Source organism: Doryrhamphus excisus, chromosome 9 (assembly GCF_030265055.1).
Source record: "Doryrhamphus excisus isolate RoL2022-K1 chromosome 9, RoL_Dexc_1.0, whole genome shotgun sequence".
NCBI lineage: Eukaryota > Metazoa > Chordata > Actinopteri > Syngnathiformes > Syngnathidae > Doryrhamphus > Doryrhamphus excisus.
This window is the reverse complement of record NC_080474.1, coordinates 4,909,711-4,931,347: the sequence shown is the minus strand read 5'-3', so window position 1 is coordinate 4,931,347 and position 21,637 is coordinate 4,909,711. Positions and strand designations below refer to the sequence as shown.

The following is a 21,637-nucleotide window of genomic DNA, read 5'->3' as shown; positions in this document are numbered from 1 at the left end:
ATGTACCATCTATAAAAATAGACTGTCAGAAAAATTACAATTATGTCATCAAGGCGGGTGTCTATTTACTTTTAAGCTTATTATTACATAAATGTCTCAAACCTATACAAAACCGAGGAAAAATAACTTACATATAAATAAAAATAACGAAATAAAATTTACATTTTCCAAGTACAGACACAATAAAGGTGTGTATTTTTCCCGTTGGTGACTGACGATATCTGTCCTCTTCAGCTCCCGTGCGATATGTCTGTGTCCAAAATAGACAATGTATTTTACGTTAAAAAAAAAACAGTGAAGCTTGTTTTAGTTGATGTGACGCTCCATATTTCCACTAAAGTTTATATTTCACAGAGCACATGCGAATGCAGCACGGGTACACTTTCATGACGTCACGTGGAGCAGTAGAGCCAGTCAGCTGAGGGAGGAACTCAACAGAAAGTCAAGCAGGAAGCCGTTGAGGCAGCTAAACTACCCTGCCGGCAATAAACAGCGCTTTTATCGCCGGGACTCGCTTTAGTGTACCTCTACAGCTTTTGTATTCGATATTTTAATAGATAGAAAACAAATTATGGCTTCCATTTTCAAGAAGAAGACTGTCGACGGTAAGCTTTTCTTCTCCCTTTTGTGGGAAGCTAGCTAAGTTGTTTTTAGCTCAAGACGGTAGCAATGTCGCTTTTACGTAAAGTTAGCCTTTCCCTTGAACTCGTTTAACCTGTTTTATACTGTATGTTCCATGAGTCACTAGTCACATTGTTCATTTATGACAACCACGTCAAGGGGCTTCCATTAGTATAGAATAATTATTCGTAAATAAGATAGCAGTGTACGTGTCAATTCATGTTTGTCACGAGTAGTTTTTTAATGTCGAATCTATCCGGATTCATATCTGATCTGGGGTCAGTCAAAAACGTTAAAGTGCGTTATCATCTGCATCATGGACAAATCAACGACGATTTAACAATGTGTTTTACATTACAAATATAGTGTAGCTCCAATAAGAGAACGGCATGCCATATACTTTCATGTGTATTTTACTTTGAACTAATATTGTCCAAAAACTTGTTTAAAAAATGCCAAAATTTGAGTCAGTTATGTATAGCATTGTCAAAAAAATGACTGACCTCTCAATCTGAAATATTTTTTTTTCCCTTCAGGCTGGATAATTAAACATCACAAGGTCAAAAGCCACTTAGTGGCAAAATGAATTAATAATTCAATCAACAAGTCATTATAATGATTAATCAATAGAACAATTGAATGAAGTCCACACTTCAAATACCAGCGTATATATATTAAAAAAGGTAATAATTTTAAAAATGATCTAAAAGTACAGCATTTTTTTTACCTGTGCCTCCCAGCATCCACTCGCCTTTTTGTCTTACCTTCAACTTGACGGTTGCCAAGTCAACATCACATCTTTCTGGCGTCATCCCACCCAAAATGGGTCATTACTTTACATTATCTAAAGTATCATTCGCAGCCTTTGGTGGCGTGGATGGAAAAATGTTCCTGGTTATTAGGTGATCGGAAAGGGGGGGTGGAGCGGGTTGATCACTTTTATATTTGTAGGACGATATCCCTCCCACTTTACACGTTGTTGTCACGTCATGTTGTACGTATTCACGTGTCGCCCTCGCAAGTGGTCCGACGCTATGTGACGTGGAAGGACCGACTTCATGATTATTGAACTTCCCATACATGGGAAAACATTTCATGCTGCTTCTTGAAATCTCCAACGGCATGCAATGAATAATCCGATTGTTGACCATTTGTCCATTATTAGAAATATTCATTTATTGCAGAGAGAAAGTGAAATATTTTTTTTTAATGTAAATTACAGATTTACGTTACAAGCTCTATAATTAACTGTCTACGTGCTGGAGGTTTCCGGTATGTGTTGTGGCACACCAGTGGCACGCTTACTTGGATACTTTACACCGTGTGTGAATTTATGGTCATGCATTATCTCACATGATGCCACTTAGTCCAAGTGTGGGTGGTTTAAAGATGACTCAGCGACTGTGTGAGCTGAATGCTGGACGCACACAAACACCCTCAGTGCTCACTATTAAAAGAACACAAACATGTTTTAGTGAAGCCATCGTATACAGTGGTGTGAAAAGGTGTTTGCCCTTCATGATGTCTTATTTTTATTTTATTGCATGTTTTTCACACTTAAATGTTTCAGGTCATCAACATTAGCCAATGACAAAACAGCTAAACACAAAGGGCCCACACAATGGTAATTTGGTCCAGTGCATCACTGTGCACAACCAATTTGGTAATTTGGTAGACTGGATTGCGCCGAGATGGGAGTGGCGGCGCACCAGGGGAAGAGTCCACATTTTCAGCTTGGCGCAGTGGCAATTATGTGACAACACACCCCGCCAAAGGTGCTGAGAAAGCTCGCCAGCTCTGATCTGGTCTATTCTGCGTAATGGTGAATTGGCTGACAGGCGGACAGTGTAGACACATCACCAAAACCTCACAGGCACATTTTTCAGAGTGTCATGCACATGTCAGTGGAAAAAAACAATGACAGCAACCACTATTTAATGCAAGCGTCTGAATCAACATGTCCATTTTCGTATTAATTGTCCCATCACATCTGAGATGTCACCCACAAACTCAACCTGACGGCAACTGAAAGTGTGATGCCGACCGGGGCCAACTCCCATAATAAATGGCTTATCCCCAGAAATCAACATTTTAGAAGTGAAACCTCTGCAGACACTAACTAATAATTAACAACAACTAAAAACGATAACTATAAAGTTGATTGTTAAAATCTGGCTTGAACTTTTTGGAAGGTGTGTGTCCCATTACTTCTGGTGTAAAGGTAACGCCGCATTTCAGAAAAAGAACATCATACCAACAGTAAAATATGGTGGTGGTAGTGTGATCGTCTGGAGCTGTTTTGCTGCTTCAGCGCCTGGAAGACTTGCTGTGATAGATGGACCCATGAATTCTGCTCTCTACCAAAAAAATCTTGAAGGAGAATGTCGAGCCACTTGGACTGTTTGTGAACACACCAGCAAGTCCACCTCTGAATGGCTGAAGGAAAAACAAAATGAATACTTTGGAGCCTTCATTCAATATGAACCAGTTCAAAAGTCCTGACCTGATTCATATTGAGATGCTCTGGCATGACCTTGCTGAGATGAGTGTGCCAAAATTCCTTCACAGCGCTGTTATCAAAAACGCTTGATTGCAGTTGTTGCTGCTTAGGGTAACCCAAGCAGTTACTGTTTTAGCGTGCAATCACTTTTTTCACACATTTTTTTCGTTTAAAAACTGTTGTCATTTTTTTGATGTGTGACAAACAAAAAATATATTTTGCAAGTTTTATGTTTTTATGATGAATTTTAAATCCTTGTCTTTCCCAAGATGTCATCAAGGAACAGTCGAGGGAGTTGCGCGGTACCCAGAGACAGATCACAAGAGACAGAGTGGCGCTGGAGAGACAAGAGAAGCAAATGGTGAGTCCCTCTTCTGTTTCCAGTACAGATTAAGTCAGACGGGTCTCAATTAATAGACATGATGGATCTTCAGTGGTGGCTTTGCTGCAGGGCAAAGCATGAAACCACTGCTCTTTATCTCTCTCTCTCTCACGCACACACACTTATAGAGCTGCAACATAAGTCAGTTTTCACAAAAGAACACATTTCCTCTTGCTGCCAGATGAAAGAAACAGATGCGTCCTTTTGCCTCTGTTGTATTAAGTAAATATCATACACGACGTAATTGCCTCTCCGGGGGACAAGATTTTAATTTCACTTTAATGCTTTGCACTAATTAGCCAAGTTTTTAAACCTTTGTGGAACGTAGTGGAAAGATGAAACCTACCAGCGCTAGGAGGTTGAAATGACCTACATTTGCCATTTAGCATAGTCATGACATTCTAGTGCCCCGAGTGCATGCACACACTTGCACTTTCTCCCGCCAAAAACTGCACAAATCGCACAAGAAAGAGGTTTTTCCGCCGTAATTGAAGAGCATAAATAACATTAATTAATACCCACCGAAATTATTTTCGTGCAATTGATGTGACAGCCCAAACTTTTGACTAGCATGGTACATTTGACTTTGCTTGTACTGGTTAATAAATAGCCTTAAAGGAATGTCTGTTTTTCAATTAACATTGTTATCAATCTTTTCACATTGAGATTAAGCTTCTTCATTTTTAAACCTTCTAAAATTGCCAACAATTTACTTAACATACTTGACCACACCCTCTCGATCTGTTTGTAAAATTTTTACCCAACTATGCTATTTCAATATTTTATTGTATTTTTTTACCAAATGTTTATTTGACTCTCCTGCTACCAGATCAACATTTGCAATAAAAGACAGTGTAAATTACAGTCAGTTCTAGAACTCGGGTTGTGCATGAGCATCAGTGGGTATAAAAATGGAATGGTCACACGCAGTGCAACATTTGCAGCACCATCGTATCATGCAATGGAGGGTGCAGCACTAACACGATTAAACACCAAAAATCTGTGATTATGCGGGGATGTGGATCTGTATCTGGCAACCATGCTTTTGTGTTTTCACTTCCTGACAGTAGTAAACGAGCGATATGCTTTACATCAGGCACAGTCGTGTCTTTTGCCAACTAATGCTGTTATAGTTTACTGAGACGACAGTGAAGTTAGAATAATAAACGCTGTCTGCCTTTGTGTCTGACATGTTTCTTTGTCTGCATCGATGAGACATATTGGTACCAGCCTGACATGAATGCATCTCTATGGTATTTATACGCGCAATGTGCTTGCAAAAGCAAGACCGAGAGCTTAAGATTCAAACATGAATAATTGATTATTTCCTATAAAGGATGCTTTCAGCACAAACTAACAAGGCTGTTTGGGCTAATGTAGCACTGCGCAGAGGCCTGGCGAGCTTACTGCAACCCCGGAGCTCCACTCATGTCTCTTGGGACGTGTATACTGTATACAAACACACACACACATGCATGCCCACAGCCAAGAAGATCCTTGTGGGCATCAGTGTGTATTCTGATGTTTACCAAAGTTAAAAGCGTGCATTTGCGTGCCACTGATCCTGGCCTCAACCACATTGACTGTGTTTTTCTATATCTATATTTGTGTATATCTATATTTGTGTACACAGTGTATCTCTTGGGAGTGTTGTGGTAAAGTGTGTTTATCAATACTTTTGTGTGATTAATTCTAATGTAACAGACATTAGGTATTTTGCAGGTCCCAAAAAGACTTTTGTGATGGTCTGACCCCACCTCATGTGGTGTACTCAGTTCTTGTCGTCAGTGTGTGACTATGACAGAATTTGATGTATTCTAATGTCCCTCCGTAGGAAGCAGAGATTAAAAAAATGGCCAAGAGTGGTAACCGTGAGGCGTGTAAGATCCTCGCCAAGCAGTTGGTGCAGCTGAGGAAGCAGAAGAACCGCACGTATGCCGTGAGCTCCAAAGTCACCTCCATGTCCACCCAGACCAAGGTTATGAACTCCCAAATGAAGATGGCCGGGGCCATGTCCACCACAGCAAAGGTATTAATATGACTCAGAGATAAGATTTAAAAAATGTTTACATGTCATCAGTCAGGCTAGACTACACCAGAGCTGTACTATCTAGTCTCCGAGCATGACAAGATGAGAGGCGAAACGGAGCTGTCCTATCTGGTCTTTGAGCATGAACCGAAAATAGACTAGGCTGTTCTATCAGATGAAGCCTGCTGGGATGACGGGCAAATGGGCTCGATGAGAGCTGTCCTATCTGGTCATGTCCAGTCTAGCTGTTTCACCTCATCTGAGCAGCCTGCATCAGTGTGGACAGCGCTAAGTCTATCCTATCTGGTTTTTGAGCATGAACTGGTGACTAGGATAGGCTAGACTAGACTAGAAATGTGCTATCTAGTCTTTAGCCTGAACAGATGACGCCTGCTGGGATGAGAGGCAAAAGAGTGAGACTAGAGCTGTCCTAGTCCTGCCTATCTAGTCTTTGAGCATGAACCGACGACTGAACAGTTGAAAAGACACAGATCCAAAAAGGCTGTCATGTTCATTATTCATATTTGTCCTCATATTCATTTTTTTACTAAGAAAAATCTAAACTGCTTCTAAGCAGATCTAGAACTGTCAATTAAAATGCCTTTTATCAGTGTAAAAAGATGAAAGTTGTTTTTTTAAAGTTAGGTATGCCACAATGATGCAGGTCATAAACTAGGTTCAGTATTGATATCAATATTTTAGTGTTTTGTAGTGTTTTTGTATGATCCATTCTCTGTGAAGCCGAATCTCAGCGTTGCTAATGAGGTGTGAGAGGAAGAAAAAGCCTGGAAGCCATGTTCACTTCAGAGTCAAAACTCAGCAAACAGAGAGAAGGTCAGGTATAATTAAGCCTTTAATTAACAGGGTTTGACAATTAGGCACTTTCCGTACAAGAATACCTAGTGTCTGTTTTTCCATCCAGCTAACAGAGATGATTTACCAGCATTGTTGAGGAACAGTATCTTGTTTGCGTTGCATCAGGTAGACCTGACTAAAAGTAGGACAGCTTCTGATCTTTCACTGGAAGGAAGGAAGGAAGCAAGAGTCCTACAGCTGGCGTTTCAACATCTGTGTCACCCCAAGCCCGTCTCAACCCAAATTAATTGACTGTATTTTGTCTGTGCTGTTGGTGATGTTCTTGTTTTATACTCTTCGTCATCACGACGAGCGAGTAACTGAGAGTAACTTCACAATATCTGCAGACAATGCAAGCAGTGAACAAAAAGATGGATCCTCAGACAACCCTCAAGACAATGCAAGATTTCCAGAAGGAAAACATGAAGATGGGCATGACGGAGGAAATGAGTAGGAACACACAGACACACACACACATACATGTGAAAGTAACTCAAGAATATGAATAATATTGGAAAGAAGTACAGTGCAACCTCAGATTAATTAATTAAGCATTGTTTACAATGGGATTTTTTTGCACTAATTATTCATGAATACTGAATAATACCGCCATAATTCTTTTCTCTTTACCTCTCTGTGTCCCTCTGTCCAGTAAACGACACTTTCGACGAGCTCTTTGACGAGTCTGGTGATGAAGAGGAATCTCAGGATATTGTCAACCAAGTTCTGGATGAGATTGGCATTGAGATCTCAGGGAAGGTGAGGAGGTCCAAATAAGATGATCATTGTACTTAGAGCCCTCCATGATCTATTTTGTGGAGGTCATTTGAGTTGCAATTAGGTGACACTTCACCTTCTAGTAGCTGCCACATGATGGCGCTAAACCCTCATCTTTTTCTCATCTGCGGGCTGGCCCATCTGCCGTGAGTCGGGCTCCCCCTGGGGGGCTGTATAAGTTATTGCACTCCCCTCACACCAACATGATCCAATAAGCACGACCACGCATCTGGTGGGCAGCAACAGAAACCTCCAAAGCCGCTTCTGAATTGGCAATTAAACTAAGAAATCGCAATAGGAACGTAGTCATATATTTTACCTCCCAGACAAAAACATTTGTTTTGCTGTGTGTGCACAGATGGTCCGAGCTCCAGCTGCGGGAAAGAACGTCCCAGGCGCAGCCTCATCCAAAAAGGCGACCATCTCAGACGACGAGATTGAGAGACAGCTCCGTGCTCTGGGAGTGGACTAAAATTCCTGACTGTTTCCCCACACTGGCTTTGTCAAGAATATGATGGTTACACAACACACACACACACGCATAACAATGACATGCACAGACAAACACATAGCATTGCCCTGCTGGTTGCTCCAATTATGCTCAAATATTTATTATGACATTAGCAAGGCTGGAAGTGAATGAATGATCCATGCTTGACCCTAAAGAGCTATAAGATCTATTGTTCGCCTTGCAGCTCATTCTCTTTAGAATGGCTGCAGTGTTTATGCAGCCTTTTTCTTCCTGCTCTACTCAAACTGAAGCAAAACAGAATCGATGGAAAATCTTTTTCCTCATTTGGGGTCATAAAATGCAGAATTTATTTGCTTTGTCTTTGGATTGGATCAAACATTAGACTTGTGGGAGCACTTTTTCATGCATGCAACCAGCATATAGCGAACGAAGCCTCAGTCTCACTTGAAAATAATTGGAGATAAAACGACTGCAATGCCGTGCAGACTCTCTGAGGCGAGCCAGTCCTACACAGACTGCTGGTGGTACTGAAGACATCACTGTGCTTCATTCTCAGTACTTATTTGAGGGCTTCTGAGGTTGGTGGGGGTTCTTTGGTGGTGTTTGCTACCTGATGATCTTGTATAAAACACGGGAGTTCTTCAGCGATTGCGGGATGGCGCTGGTCCCGTTGTCGCTCTTGTCTTTCAGCTGCTGTGCAGTTATGGTTACACTTTTACAGCTGCCTTTTCTTCCTCAAGAATCGGGAGTTCCAGCGTCATGAGTGACTTTTATCTCTGGACTTCTCTCTCTCTCTCTCTTGTTTCCTCTTGCAATTTCTGCACGTGTCACTCACGCAAAACACCGAACTAATTTAAATGAATCATTCAGTCCTAAACATCTACTGAACAAATTACACTGAGAGGAAACTCCTTACTATTTGATTGCTTGGAACATTTTTGTGTGTATGTACACTTGATTCCTCAATTGCTATGACTATGTAAATGGGTTTTTTTTTTTAAGTAATAAAACTTCATCAGGTACAATCTTTTATACTGTGCATATTTCTCTTTTCAAAGTCAGTTTAACTTAACCAACAGAATTTGCAGCAAAAAATTACATTTGTACAAACAAAACACGACCTTCATAAAAATGTTGCAATAAATGTTTTTTAAATGATTAATGACCTTGCAAATACTATCTTCATTTACATGAAAAACACTTCAATTGTTGACATTTCACATCAAGAAACGTCATGTCTGTGGAAAACAAAAACGGTAACATTTTCTGCATTTTGAAGAGCTATTCAAGCTGGCTGTGGGAAATATCGTGTCTGGCGTACCGGCGTTGAAAATACCATTGCTTATAGAAATGTGGTGTAAATACTTAATTCGACTTTTCATCTACCACTGTGTTGGTCGGCTATATGATATATTTAACTGAAATGTCTGATCCTTACAACCAGTCATTTATTAAAGAAAATCTTAAAAATGATCAGGGGTGCCCAAACATTTTCATGTCATCATATATATTAAACTTATACAAAAACAGTAATTTAGCACATCATATATTAGATCTGAAAAAAGTTCAGAGAGTTCAGCTGTGGATAACCAATTAATTCAAACACTTAACACAGCAACAGGTTATTTGTGTAAAAACGCACATTATTTTGAGTACAATTACAAATATACACATAGTAGCAAATAGTAAAGTCCAAAAACATTTTTTTAAAATGACCGAGCCGTGTGTTAAAAACATTTTGCCATTCACTGTCTGTGTGGAAATTAATCTTCTGTATACTAAATATAATTAACCATATGAAAACAAATATCCAAATCCATACTGCATTTGATAAGACTTTGCCATTTACCGTGTTTTATTCATGTGAGCAATACAGTTTGGAATTATTTTGGACAAGCAGGAGCTCAGACTGGTTTTCACCCGTTTCTCCCTCTGGCGCCTGTTACAGAACCAGACTCGGACCACTTCCTTCTCCAGATGGAGGCCTTTAGCTATCCGGGCTATCTCCTGGGAAGATGGCTTACTTTTTTCTGCAAAGCTGTGCTCAAGGGCCTCCTTTGCTCCGAGGCTACATTTTGGAACAAGCAGAGGAAAATTAACTGTAAAAAGATAACAAACAAAGTACAGGGGTGTCCAAAGTCCTGGCTGTGGCTTTTTTTTTTTTTTTTTACATTCTAAAATCTGAGGTAATTTCATAGGAATAAAGTCAAAATATTATGAGAAAAAAGTAATTGAACAAGAAAAAGTATTTTATTATGAGTAAAACTTGGGTAATTTTACTTGCATAAACTAAAAATATTAAAGAAAAAAAATCTGTTTTTGAAGTCATATTATATTATTATATTATATTATGAAAAACAAAACATCAAGTTAAATTTTTTGGGAAAATTAAGTTGGGGAAGAGAATCACAGAAAATAGCAAAAAAAAAATCTATAGAAAAAAAATAGCAGTGAATAGTCTTAGGGGAATAATAGTAAAATATTTGAGAAAAAAGTCATTCTAAAATCTGAGTTGATTTCATTGGAGTAAAGTCAAAATATTATGAGAAAAAAGTAATTGAACAAGAAAAATATTTAAAAATATATTTTTAAAGTCATAATATTATGAAAAACAAAAACCATCAAGTTAAATTTTGGGGGAAAATTAAGTTGGGGAAGATAATCATAGCATTACAAGAAAATCTATAGAAAAAACAGCAGTGAATATCTTATAATAGTAATATTATAATATAATAATATAATAGTTTAATAATATAATAATAATGGTAAAATAATAGTAAAAAATAGTAAAATAATAGTAAAAAATAGTAAAACAATAGTAAAAAAAATAGTAAAATAATAGTAAAAAATAGTAAAATACTATTTGGAAAAGACTTCTTTTGTACCAAAAAAATAGCAAAAGTGCATTTGTGTTGCTTTACAAAAACTAAAAATGGCCCCATTTTTCACTTTGTGACCCCCGCTGGAAACAGTTTGGCCACCCCTGACAAAGCACATTATTCATCTTTCTATTTTACCTGATGGTTGTTCTCCTTTTCCTCTTCCGCTCATTGATTCCAATCTTATCATTGTTCAGGGCTGAAAGGAAGTCGCCGTCATTGGAAATGACAAAAGGTGCAGAATCCCTGAGTGAGACTCACCGCGAGCGAGCTCGGCCTCATCCAACCACTTGGCCAGAATGGCCTTCAGTTTGCAGGCGTTCTTGAAGCTCAGCTGCAGGTTCTCAAAGCGGCAGATTGTGGTCTGACTGAACTCCGAACCGTGCACTGCGGCAAGAGCCTCGCCCACGTTGGTCTGAGTATAACCTGGTGAAGCATAAAAAGTCATGATTAAGAATGACACGGAACAAATGGAAGAACGCAATCTCACACCCTCGAGAAGCCATTTTCATACTAAATGGCTTCACCTTTTCAATTGATCCATCTATAAAGCTGCTGTTTGTGCTGTGCTTTGCTCTGCAGCCACAAAAGCAACACACAGCAATAATTGGCCAAATAGCTGACAGCAAAGCTGAAAGCTGCGCCGAGGGACGGAAACATACAACAATGTCCTCACCGAGTTTGATCCTGCGTATTTTAAAGTCATTGGCAAACATCTCCAGCTCTTGTATCTGCGGCGAGTCCATAGCGGGGGTGTCCTCCAACTCTCGTATGTTCTTCCTCTGGATGTTTGCTTTCATCTCGCCCACGGTGGGGGCCCCGGGGCCTTCATCAGTTAACAGGAGCGCAGAGGGCAGCGAAGAGAAACCGTGACTTAATGCACAGGAGCTACTGCTCAGACTGGGATCTGGAAACTTGTACAAGCACGGCGTCAGGGAACCTGAAGGAGGCGGGATTGAAGCAGAGGAAACAAGGTGGGAAAATGGCTACAGTGGACCCCTGGAAATTATTTCTATTGATTATCAAACAGCCATGTGCTCTATCATTCCTGTGCTTTTTTGTGTTTGTTTTAGTGCGACGACGAAATAATGCGCCATGGGGCCCAAAAAAGTTGCAAGCACCAGCAATTTAATAAAGAAGATGAAAAACACTATTGAATTATGACGTACGAAGACGGCATACGTATGGGAAGTCCGCATCAACAGACTTTGCAACCATGGGTCTTCAGTAAAGGTAGAAATATTTTAAATGTTCATTTATCCATTCATTTGTGTTTTATATCTATTCGTGTAAAAATATTTATTAGAAAATGTATTTTCTGTTAATTAGGCTTACATGATTCCTATAGGAAAAGTGGCTTCGGTTTTCCGACTTTTCGGTTTTAGTCCCAATCGTCCCATTGGGTGATGTAAGGCGGTATTAACACAACTTGATGAAACACTGCCCTCTTGTGGTGATTGGGCTATATCATATAAGCTGCCAGTTTTGATAAGTACACAAGCAGAGTAAGTAATATATTTGTTTATTTTCCCTTCATGGTTTGAATTTGAAAATATTAAATTTTAAATTATTTTCTTAATTTTGCCCTCAGTATCAATATGTAATCCAGGGGTGTCCAAACCGTCCAGCGAGGGCTACATGTTAACAAAAGAAAGGATGCAAGGGCCATTTTGATCATTTATAAAGCAACACATAACATGTAGATATGCTAAGAAATCATATATTCAGATTTGTGATATCGGTGAAAAAGATTATTAATATGAACTTCAGCCTTTGCTCTTTTTTCCCCTTGATTTCTGTTTTTTATTTTTTTTATTTTTAAAAATATTTCTTCTTGAGTTATCTTTTTTAATTATTTTCTTGTAATACTATGATTATTCTCATAATATAATAACTTTTTCCCCAAACAAACTTTTTAAAAAGTACCATTTTGCTTTCTTTCTCATAACATTACAACTTAAAAAAAATATATATTTTTCTTTAATATTTCAAGACATTATTTTTACTCATAATATCACAAGTTCTCGTGAAATTGTGACTTTGTTTCTCCCTGGAATTAATTTTTGTTTTTGCTTTATTCTTATTAAAATGTTTTTATTTTTATCTCTGATGTATTTTCCAGTTATTTCAACTTTCTTCATGAAAATTGTGTTCTCATAATTATGACTAGATTCCCAGAATTTAAAAAAACTTTATTCTTTTTACAATGTAACTTATTAAGGGAAAACGTGCATTTTTGTTAATTGATTTGTTTGTTTTTCATATTCCAACATTCATTCATTCATTTTCTACCGCTTTTTCCTCACGAGGGTCGCGGGGGATGCAGTCGCAGGGTACACCCTGGACTGGTGGCCAGCCAATCAATCACATGGACAAACAACCATTCACACTCACATTCATACCTATGGACAATTTGGAGACGCCAATTAACCTAGCATGTTTTTGGAATGTGGGAAGAAACCGGAGTACCCGGAGAAAACCGACGCATGCACAGGGAGAACATGCAAACTCCACACAGAGATGACCGAGGGTGGAATCGAACCCTGGTCCTCCTAGCTGTGAGGTCTGCGCGCTGTATCACTACATATTTATACATTAGTTCTGACTTAAGGTGAATTAGATGAAGAAAAAAATGACCTATTCTTTCAGGAAAAATGAAAATCTGACCAAAAATCAGTGAATTTGTGTGTTTAAGGTCAGTATTAGTCAGCGATACTTTTTTTTCACACCTACTAAACATTAAAAAAAATGTCTTTCCATCGTATTTCATCAAGGTCACAGAATTCAGTCCTTCTATTATGTCTTCATACTCATCTTCTGGTGTGGGATGTTGTTTATGATCACTAAACACGCATTAAAGCCAATTTATTCCATGAACTTCCATCCAAGCACACTTTATATGCTTCTGACCCCCTGCCTTTTTCAATAACTCTTCAGTCCTTCCATTACTTATGTCGCCCATCTCCATCCATAACGATATTGTTGTAAATGTGCCGGGATGTCTCACACAGATTGAATAGAAATAATATTAGTTCCCCTCCCAGCGCCCCTTTCAGCATGATGAATGTAATATATGGGATGTATGTAATAATATTGCGGTGCAGCCTTTGACATGGCAAGCGTTTGGTCGGGTCATATGCGTCCACATCTCGGTGTGAGTAGTTCAAGTCGTATTTACTGGCTCCCGTGGAAAAAAGAATCAATGTCATTACCTCATCTGGAAATGTTAATTGTGCTTGGCCTCCAGCTTCAGGTCATATTCCATCTGGGCGCCGTATGATTACTTCATTTCACTACGCCGGAACTTTCGCTTGAATTTTTTTCCTCGTTGTTGTTCTTTGAGCTGTTTACGTTACAGTGGAACTTTGGTTTTTGATATTAATTTGTTCCAAAACGTCTTGACAAAAAACAAACTATCCAAGAATTCAAGTCATTTTTTTTTAAATGAAAGTTTTTATTATCAGTTGAGAAAATTCATTCTAAACTACACAAAAATATATAACTTGACTAACCTTACCATAACATTAACATTAACGTTAACATAACAAAATGCCACAATAGCGTAAAGTTAACATAGTAGTAACATCAATAATATTAACCTAAAATAATACAGCAAGATTTGATGAACCAACGGGTAAACTAAAACGGTTTAAGTCCAATATTGTACAATAAACAAAGAATTGCGGCAAAATTTTAGCGCAAAATTTCGCCCAAAACCGAATTATATAAAAACAAACGAAATACTGTGCCATTTGTGAGTCAGCGAGGAAACGTTAGCGAATTTGTTAGCACTCGCTAATCACAAGCTATAAGGGAACCAATGAACTGCTCTGTTGGGAACAATGTATTATGGGATGAAGTTAAAATAACTAATAATAATAAATTTTAAACCTGTATTGGTACTTGCCTTGTATATATCTTTGCTATCTTTGAGTGTTTATTTGTGATGATTTTAGTGTTCTATTTTGAGTAATGACCTCCTGCAATTTCTTAAGCTCGTTGTAAGTTTTCTACGGGTTCCTGTCTGATGCAGAATATTTATACACAAATCTGTTTATCTCTCTAAATTTAGTTTAGATTATACAGCAAAATTATGAAAACATAACTTGAACATAATGTATTTGCCAAATTAACGTAATGTATTATGGGATGAAGTTAAAATAACTAACAATAATACATTTTAAACCTGTATTGGTACTTGCCTTGTATATACGTATCTTTGAGTGTTTATTTGCTGTGTGATGATTTTAGTGTTCTATTTGAGTAATGACCTCCTGCAATTTCTGATGGGTTGATAAGCTTGTTGTGAGTTTTCTACGGGTTCCTCTCTGGTGCGGCATATATATATACACAAATCTGTTCTTCTCTCTAAATTTAGTTTAGATTATACAGTGAAATTATGGAAACATAACTTGAACGTAATGTATTATGGGATGAAGTTAAAATAACTAATAATAATAAATTTTAAACTTGTATTGGTACTTTGCCTTGTATATATCTTTGAGTGTTTATTTCCTGTGTGATGAATTTAGTGTTCTATTTGAATAATGACCTCCCGCAATTGTGAGTTTTCTATGGGTTCCTGTCTGATGCGGCATATATATATATACACACAAATCTGTTTTTCTCTCTTAATTTAGTTTAGATTATACAGTGAAATTATGAAAACAGAACTTGAACATAATGTAACATTCATGTAGCGTTAACAAAACCCAGCAATAATGTCCACACAAGATAACACAACGTAACAACATGTCTTCTGCTTCCATGAATAAATGCGTGCAATGTGTGTTGTTTCTATTATATCTCCTAGGTAGGTGCAGGACTGACTCACAGTTGCCATCAACACCTACAACAGTCTGCAGTAACTCCAAATAACACAATGTTTGGCAGCGATTTAAAGGCGATGGCTTCAAATGCACAGTGTGTGCTCTGATCCATGACACAGAAACATTTTGTTAGTACTGGTCAAGTTCCCAAACGCAAACACAACACATGCTTCCTTGCTACAAGGAAACAATGCAATAACAAAAACACTACGCTCGGCTTCATATGTATCATTCATACACGTTTATCCCTTAACTTGTGCGTGTGCATGTTACCTTGTAGCGGGTTTGCAGCGCTCACCATGTTAGGCGGAGGAACACCACATGTTTGCAGGATACAAGTCTGAGAAATACTTGCAGACAGCATTTCCTGAGCTGCAAAGCAGTAAAGACACATTGTATTCATAGAAATACATATAATACTGACATTGTTGTTGTCATTGTAAGTGTATACACAGTACCTGCCATAATCCCATAGGTGGTCTGCTGGTTGCTGTAGTGGCATGGAGTAACTGGGTAATGCAGGCTGGGGGGGCTGTTGCCAAGAGCATTTCCCATCGGGGTGGAGGATAGTTGCATTTGGGGGCGCTTGGACGTCTGACCCAGCGACAGCCCAGACGACACTAAAGCACACAAAGAACCAAACAGAAAGACATATGCATATTGGTTAGGTTAATCCAGGGGTGGGCAAACTGCGGCCCGCGGGCCACATCAGGCCCGCCAAGCATCCTAGTCAGGCCCCACCGAGCATTTCCAAACATCAAAACTAGAGCACGTATACAAACTAGTCAGATGCAATCTGTATGTAGCTTGTCCAAAAAAAAGCCATCCCACATGGTAGAGTAGCTAGCTTACACAAAGTAAGCTAGCTACTCTACCATGTGGGCATACAAATAAATATCTCCGCACAATACAACACCCATATTTTCCTTGTGGTACTCTTTCTCTTAACATGTTTGTTGCGTGTTGATTAATTGCAAAATATGTCGAGGAGTTACCATGCTCATCATTTATATTTTTGTCGCTAGACTACCCAGCATGCCTTGCAGACATTTGGCAATAAAGCACTAAAGCACACAAAGAACCAAACAGAAAGACATATCATGCATGTTGGTTAGGTTCATCCAGGGGTGGGAAAACTGCGGCCCGCGGGCCACATCAGGCCCGCCAAGCATCCTAGTCAGGCCCCACCGAGCATTTCCAAAAACATCAAACTGGAGCACGTCTCCAAACTAGTCAGATGCAATCTGTATGTAGCTTGTCCAAAAAAAGCGATCCCACATGGTAGAGTAGCTAGCTTACACAAAGTAAGCTAGCTACTCTACCATGTGGGCATACCCTTATTTTCCTTGTGGTACTCTTTCTCTTAACATGCTTGTTGCATGTTGATTAATTGCAAAATATGTTGAGGAGTTACCATGCTCATCATTTATATTTTTGTCGCTAGACTACCCAGCATGCCTTGCAGACATTTGGCAATAACAGTTTCAAGTTCTGTGTTATTTTTAGTGCTTAGCTGTTAGTTGTCACGTACGTAGCAGTGGTAGTTGATTTATGTAATGCATTAACTCGCCGTGGATGTGTTTTGTTTTTGTTTTGTTGCACCGTGAGCAAGTATGTCATTCTTTATGATGGCCACCTGTAAAGAATTTTTTTTTAACCCAGTGTGGCCTACATTTCTGAATTCCTACACATTGTGGTCATGTACAGTCACGTATGTGTAGTTTTTAGTTTGGAGACAGACCAGTATGTATTCTGACGACTCGGTGCTAATAATTGCACAAATATTGAGCGCGTGCCCACTTCTATACACCCACACTCAGGCATTTTCTTTTAGTTAGCAACCTGCTTCTTTTGAATAAATAGTACAGGTCTGTAGTTCTGTACTTGACATCATTTTTTTTTTTAAAACAATCATAATTTGTTGAAAATATACAACCTATAACACTCCAATGTGGTATAACCTGACGACTAGGCTAAAGGCTACAACGTGACTCCCATTTCATCTAATCACTCATCATAATTCATTAGTGCTGAGTAGAGTAGTTATACATTTTACACGTTAAATGTGTGTGAGGCATATTGTGAACAATTGTGACAATTGCAATTGAATGGCAACTGTCACTTTTATTGCAAATGTTGATCCAGGAGGATCGGAGGAGTTTGGAAGGGGGGAAAGGAGTAAGCCAGCTGCACTACGTATATTGTAAAGCAGGGGTCTCAAACACGCGGCCCGCGGGCCAAATGTGGCCCACAGGACACCAGTTTGAGGCCCCCGCCTTGATATGAAAGTTTAATGTTAGTGCGGCCCGCGCAAGTTTGATATGGATGCTGTATGGTATCATGTACCCAGAAAAAATTATTACGTTTGATTAATGTTCATGTTAAATGTTAAATAACTGTTAATAGTTATCCTCCCTATCCATGTGGAAGTGGTAAGTTTTTGGCGATTTAAGTTTAAAGGAAATAACTTGAAGGCTACCGTTTAGGTCGCTAGCTCTCTAGTTTGCGAGTTAGCGTGTGTCTCAAGACCCTGCAGTTGCACAATATTTTGTAAATAAAAGTATAAATGTGACTATAGTCGTGTTTTGTCATGTCTACAGGGCTCTAATAATGCTTTGTTCATTTTAATCTGAAAAAAATAATTTGTCTACCCACCAACTATATGTGGTTTCTTAAGTTTTTATTATTTGCCGTTTTATTATTATTATTATTATATTTATTTATTACTGATTAATTGATTTTCTTTATTCTTGATTTGTTTATTTATTTTTCATCTTATTTTGTGCAGAAAAAAAAAGTAAGATATTTGAGAACAGTGGAATGTTTTATCAGAGCTTTTATTGTAGAAAATCGGAACCAAAGCAAAGTTTATTCATTTTTCTGTTTTTAATAAATGTGTTTTTTTTTTAGAAAACCTGATGCGGCCCAGCCTCGCCCAGACTCTAGCTCCAGTGGCCCCCAGGTAAATTGAGTTTGAGACCCCTGTTGTAAAGATTACAGAAGTGTGTGTGGGGGGGGGGCTCCATAATAATGATAATTGATCGTATTGATATAGTACATAGTGCCTTTCTAGACACTGAAAGCACTTTACAGTGAGTAGCCATTAGTCATTCCATTCAAAGTCACACACTGGGTGGTTTATCTTCATCCTGGGGAGACTGACGGAAACATGGCTGCCGATTCACACAAATGACTTCTCCAGTTGCCGGCTTAAATATTAACCCCTATAACGAGTATTTAGCATGAACTCAAATCAGTTGACAAAATTCCATAAAATCTCCTGGCAGTGAAAATGCTAAAACTGCTTTGTGTTGCTTTGTATTGGAGGAAGCAGCTGTTGCCTTATTGTAGAAGCATGCCTTTGTGTCAATACACCTGCGTCCTGACTGGAATGCATCTGCTGGGATCATGGCCTAACCCAGGATACAAGATGTACTGGAAATATATGTGGACAAACATATGTGCATATACTGTAGATCTAGATATATATTTATGTGTGTGTGTATAAAATTCAAGATATATTTTTTTTGGGGGGGGGGGGGGGGTTTACACATCCACCAGTCCCTCAACTAGTACACAAGAAAAGTGATCAAAAAAGCTGACAAGTGATCAGAACCTAAAATGTAGAAAAAAAGAGCTTATTTTATTTGCATATCAATAAATTACAACATCCAGGAAAATGTAATTGATTTCACAAGTTCAAAATTCAAAAGTGAAACCGGTGTCTTATGAATACATATCTTCATGACTTTAATAATTATAGCTGATATGTTATAATCCGTTTGTCTATATGTGCCTTAAATGTGTCTTATCAGAGCCCTCTGGACATGAAATAACACCCCTATATGTAGTTACCTTTACACTCTTACTACCCAATATAGTCAATATAATAATTATACTGCATGTCTCATCGGTATCAAGGTGGGGGGCCTCAAACTAGCGTCTCGCGGGCCGCATTTGGCCCACGGGCCGCATGTTTGAGACCACTGGTGTACAGTATCCAACGTTCATCACGACAGCTGACTTTCCACGTAGTAGGATTCTTTATTTACAAATGTATTCATAGTTAGAGCATTGAAATCCTGTTTACAACCTTAAATGTGTCTTATCAGAGACCTCTGGACATGAAATAACACCCCTATAGTTACCTTTACACTCTTATTACCCAATATAGTCAATATAATAATTATACTGCATTTCTCATTGGTGTAATATTACCGACGCCTAGTGACTGAATGGAATATTTTCCTATATTTTACGGACAATTATGTGACTTCACTTATGCAAAACAGCTTGGGAAATGTGTCATTCCTAAATATGTCACTTTTTAAGTGATGGACCGTCAGGTATAATTACATGTTGCGTTCTTGAATAATAATCCATATTTAACCATCAAACAGTGATGATTAATTAATGTATATATTTAGTGACGGAGTGAAGATGCTAAAGTCAAAATGCAAAATAGCGAGTGATTACTGTAGTAATAATTAATATTAATCAATAATCAGCCTGGTTTGGCTGTAGTGACTGAGATTATTTATTTCACAGATGGGAAGAAAACAAGTACATTGATGGTTGACATTGTTAGGAATGGAATATTTTCCTATATTTTATGGACAATTATGTTGCATCACTTATCCAAAACAGCTTGGGAAATGTGTAATTCCTAACAATGTCACAAAATGCGGAACTTTGGCAACACAAATGTGTACAATTAGTTTAAATATGGATTTTTAAAATGAATAATAATCCATATTAAACCATCAAACAGCAATGATTAATTAATGTATATATTTAGTGACGGGAGTGAAGATGCTAAAGTCAAAATGCAAAATGGCGAGTGATTACTGTAGTAATAATTAGTATTAATCAATAATCAGCCGGAACGAACCCGGAAGAAAACTATCACCGCAATGTGTAAAAGAAAGACAGAACAGAAGCTAAATGTTAGCGTTCCGGACGGCTTACCTGCCGAGACCATGTTGTGTCCGTGGGAGGTGCTTGGCAGGCAGTCGCTGGCAGAGCCATGGTGCATGAAGATTGGCAGAGGCGAGTCTGCTGCCAGAGGCGTGAAAGAGTCGCCGCTGAATGCTTGAGAAGCCATTTGGGCCCCCGTCACAATAAAACGTGGACCGATGTGCTCCACTTATTCTGATTTCTCAAACACCGGTTTCATCTGGTGCTTCCTGGTCCCGGACAAACATATCTTTCTATTGCCGAATGGCTTTACTTGATTTACTTTGTTCCCACAAATGGAATTTCACCCCTTTACTCTCCATCCAAATGTTGTGAATATCAAACATCAAAATATCCCTCCATCCGTTCCATCCATTCCCTTTCCTCTCATCGATCAACAGGTAACTCTGTCACCCTGGCCTCCTGCAGGTATTTATACCCCCCGCACCTTCATCCTCACTCCACCCTAGGAGGCCCTTTATTTCACATCAACCACCAACCTACCAATCCCATGCCGCTGCTGTTATTGTGTTTTTTCCTTACCGGCCTTTCTGTCATCCCATCTCCAAATCCAGGATTAAGGTACAGAGCGGCTGGGAAACCTGATCTCGCTCTGTCTCTCCGCCTGATTAAAGGCTTCAGCCGGGAATGACGTTGTACAGTGGCTTGTGTTGAAAAATAACATGTTTTTTTTTTTTTCTCGATTTCATGTGGCGATACGTCAGGTACACATCACACATTTGACAGGTACACATTTGACATAAGACGTTATGTCAAATAGAACGCAACACATAATTATACCTGACGGTCCATCACTTCAAAAGTGACATATTTAGGAATGACACATTTCCCAAGCTGTTTTGGATAAGTGATGCAACATAATTGTCCGTAAAATACAGGAAAATATTCCATTCCTAACAATGTCAACCATCAATGTACTTGTTTTTTCCCATCTGTGAAAAAAAATAATCTCAGTCACTCAGTGTTAGGAATGACACATTTCCAAAGCTGTTTTGGATAAGTGATGCAACATAATTGTCCGTAAAATGTAGGAAAATATTCCATTCCTAAAAATGTCAACAATCAATGTACTTGTTTTTTTCCCATCTGTGAAATAAATAATCTCAGTCACTACAGCCAAACCAGGCTGATTATTGATTAATACTAATTATTATTACAGTAATCACTCGCCATTTTGCATTTTGAATTTAGCATCTTCACTCGCGTCACTAAATATATGCATTAATTAATCATCGCTGTTTGATGTTTAAATATGGATTATTATTCAAGAACGCAACACGTAATTATACCTGACGGTCCATCACTTCAAAAGTGAC

At 38.5% G+C, this 21,637-nt stretch overlaps 2 protein-coding genes across 2 annotated transcripts; one reads left to right on the top strand and one right to left on the bottom strand.

The window, feature by feature from the left end:
• The first annotated feature begins 399 nt into the window (after positions 1-399).
• On the top strand, positions 400-8,666 carry chmp2ba (charged multivesicular body protein 2Ba). Its single transcript, XM_058082743.1, has 6 exons — positions 400-605; positions 3,391-3,482; positions 5,338-5,532; positions 6,735-6,837; positions 7,040-7,146; positions 7,523-8,666. Exons 1-6 carry the CDS (start codon positions 572-574, stop codon positions 7,634-7,636), a joined length of 645 nt encoding a protein of 214 aa, XP_057938726.1. The 5' UTR covers positions 400-571; the 3' UTR covers positions 7,637-8,666.
• pou1f1 (POU class 1 homeobox 1) lies at positions 7,522-20,693 on the bottom strand. The gene is made up of 7 exons (XM_058082742.1): positions 20,313-20,693; positions 15,803-15,964; positions 15,618-15,716; positions 11,192-11,455; positions 10,777-10,941; positions 10,654-10,714; positions 7,522-9,704 (listed from the first exon to the last, which is right to left on the bottom strand). The coding sequence occupies exons 1-7, from the start codon at positions 20,446-20,448 to the stop codon at positions 9,482-9,484; spliced, it is 1,110 nt and encodes a 369-aa protein (XP_057938725.1). The 5' UTR covers positions 20,449-20,693; the 3' UTR covers positions 7,522-9,481.
• Positions 20,694-21,637: the final 944 nt, after the last annotated feature.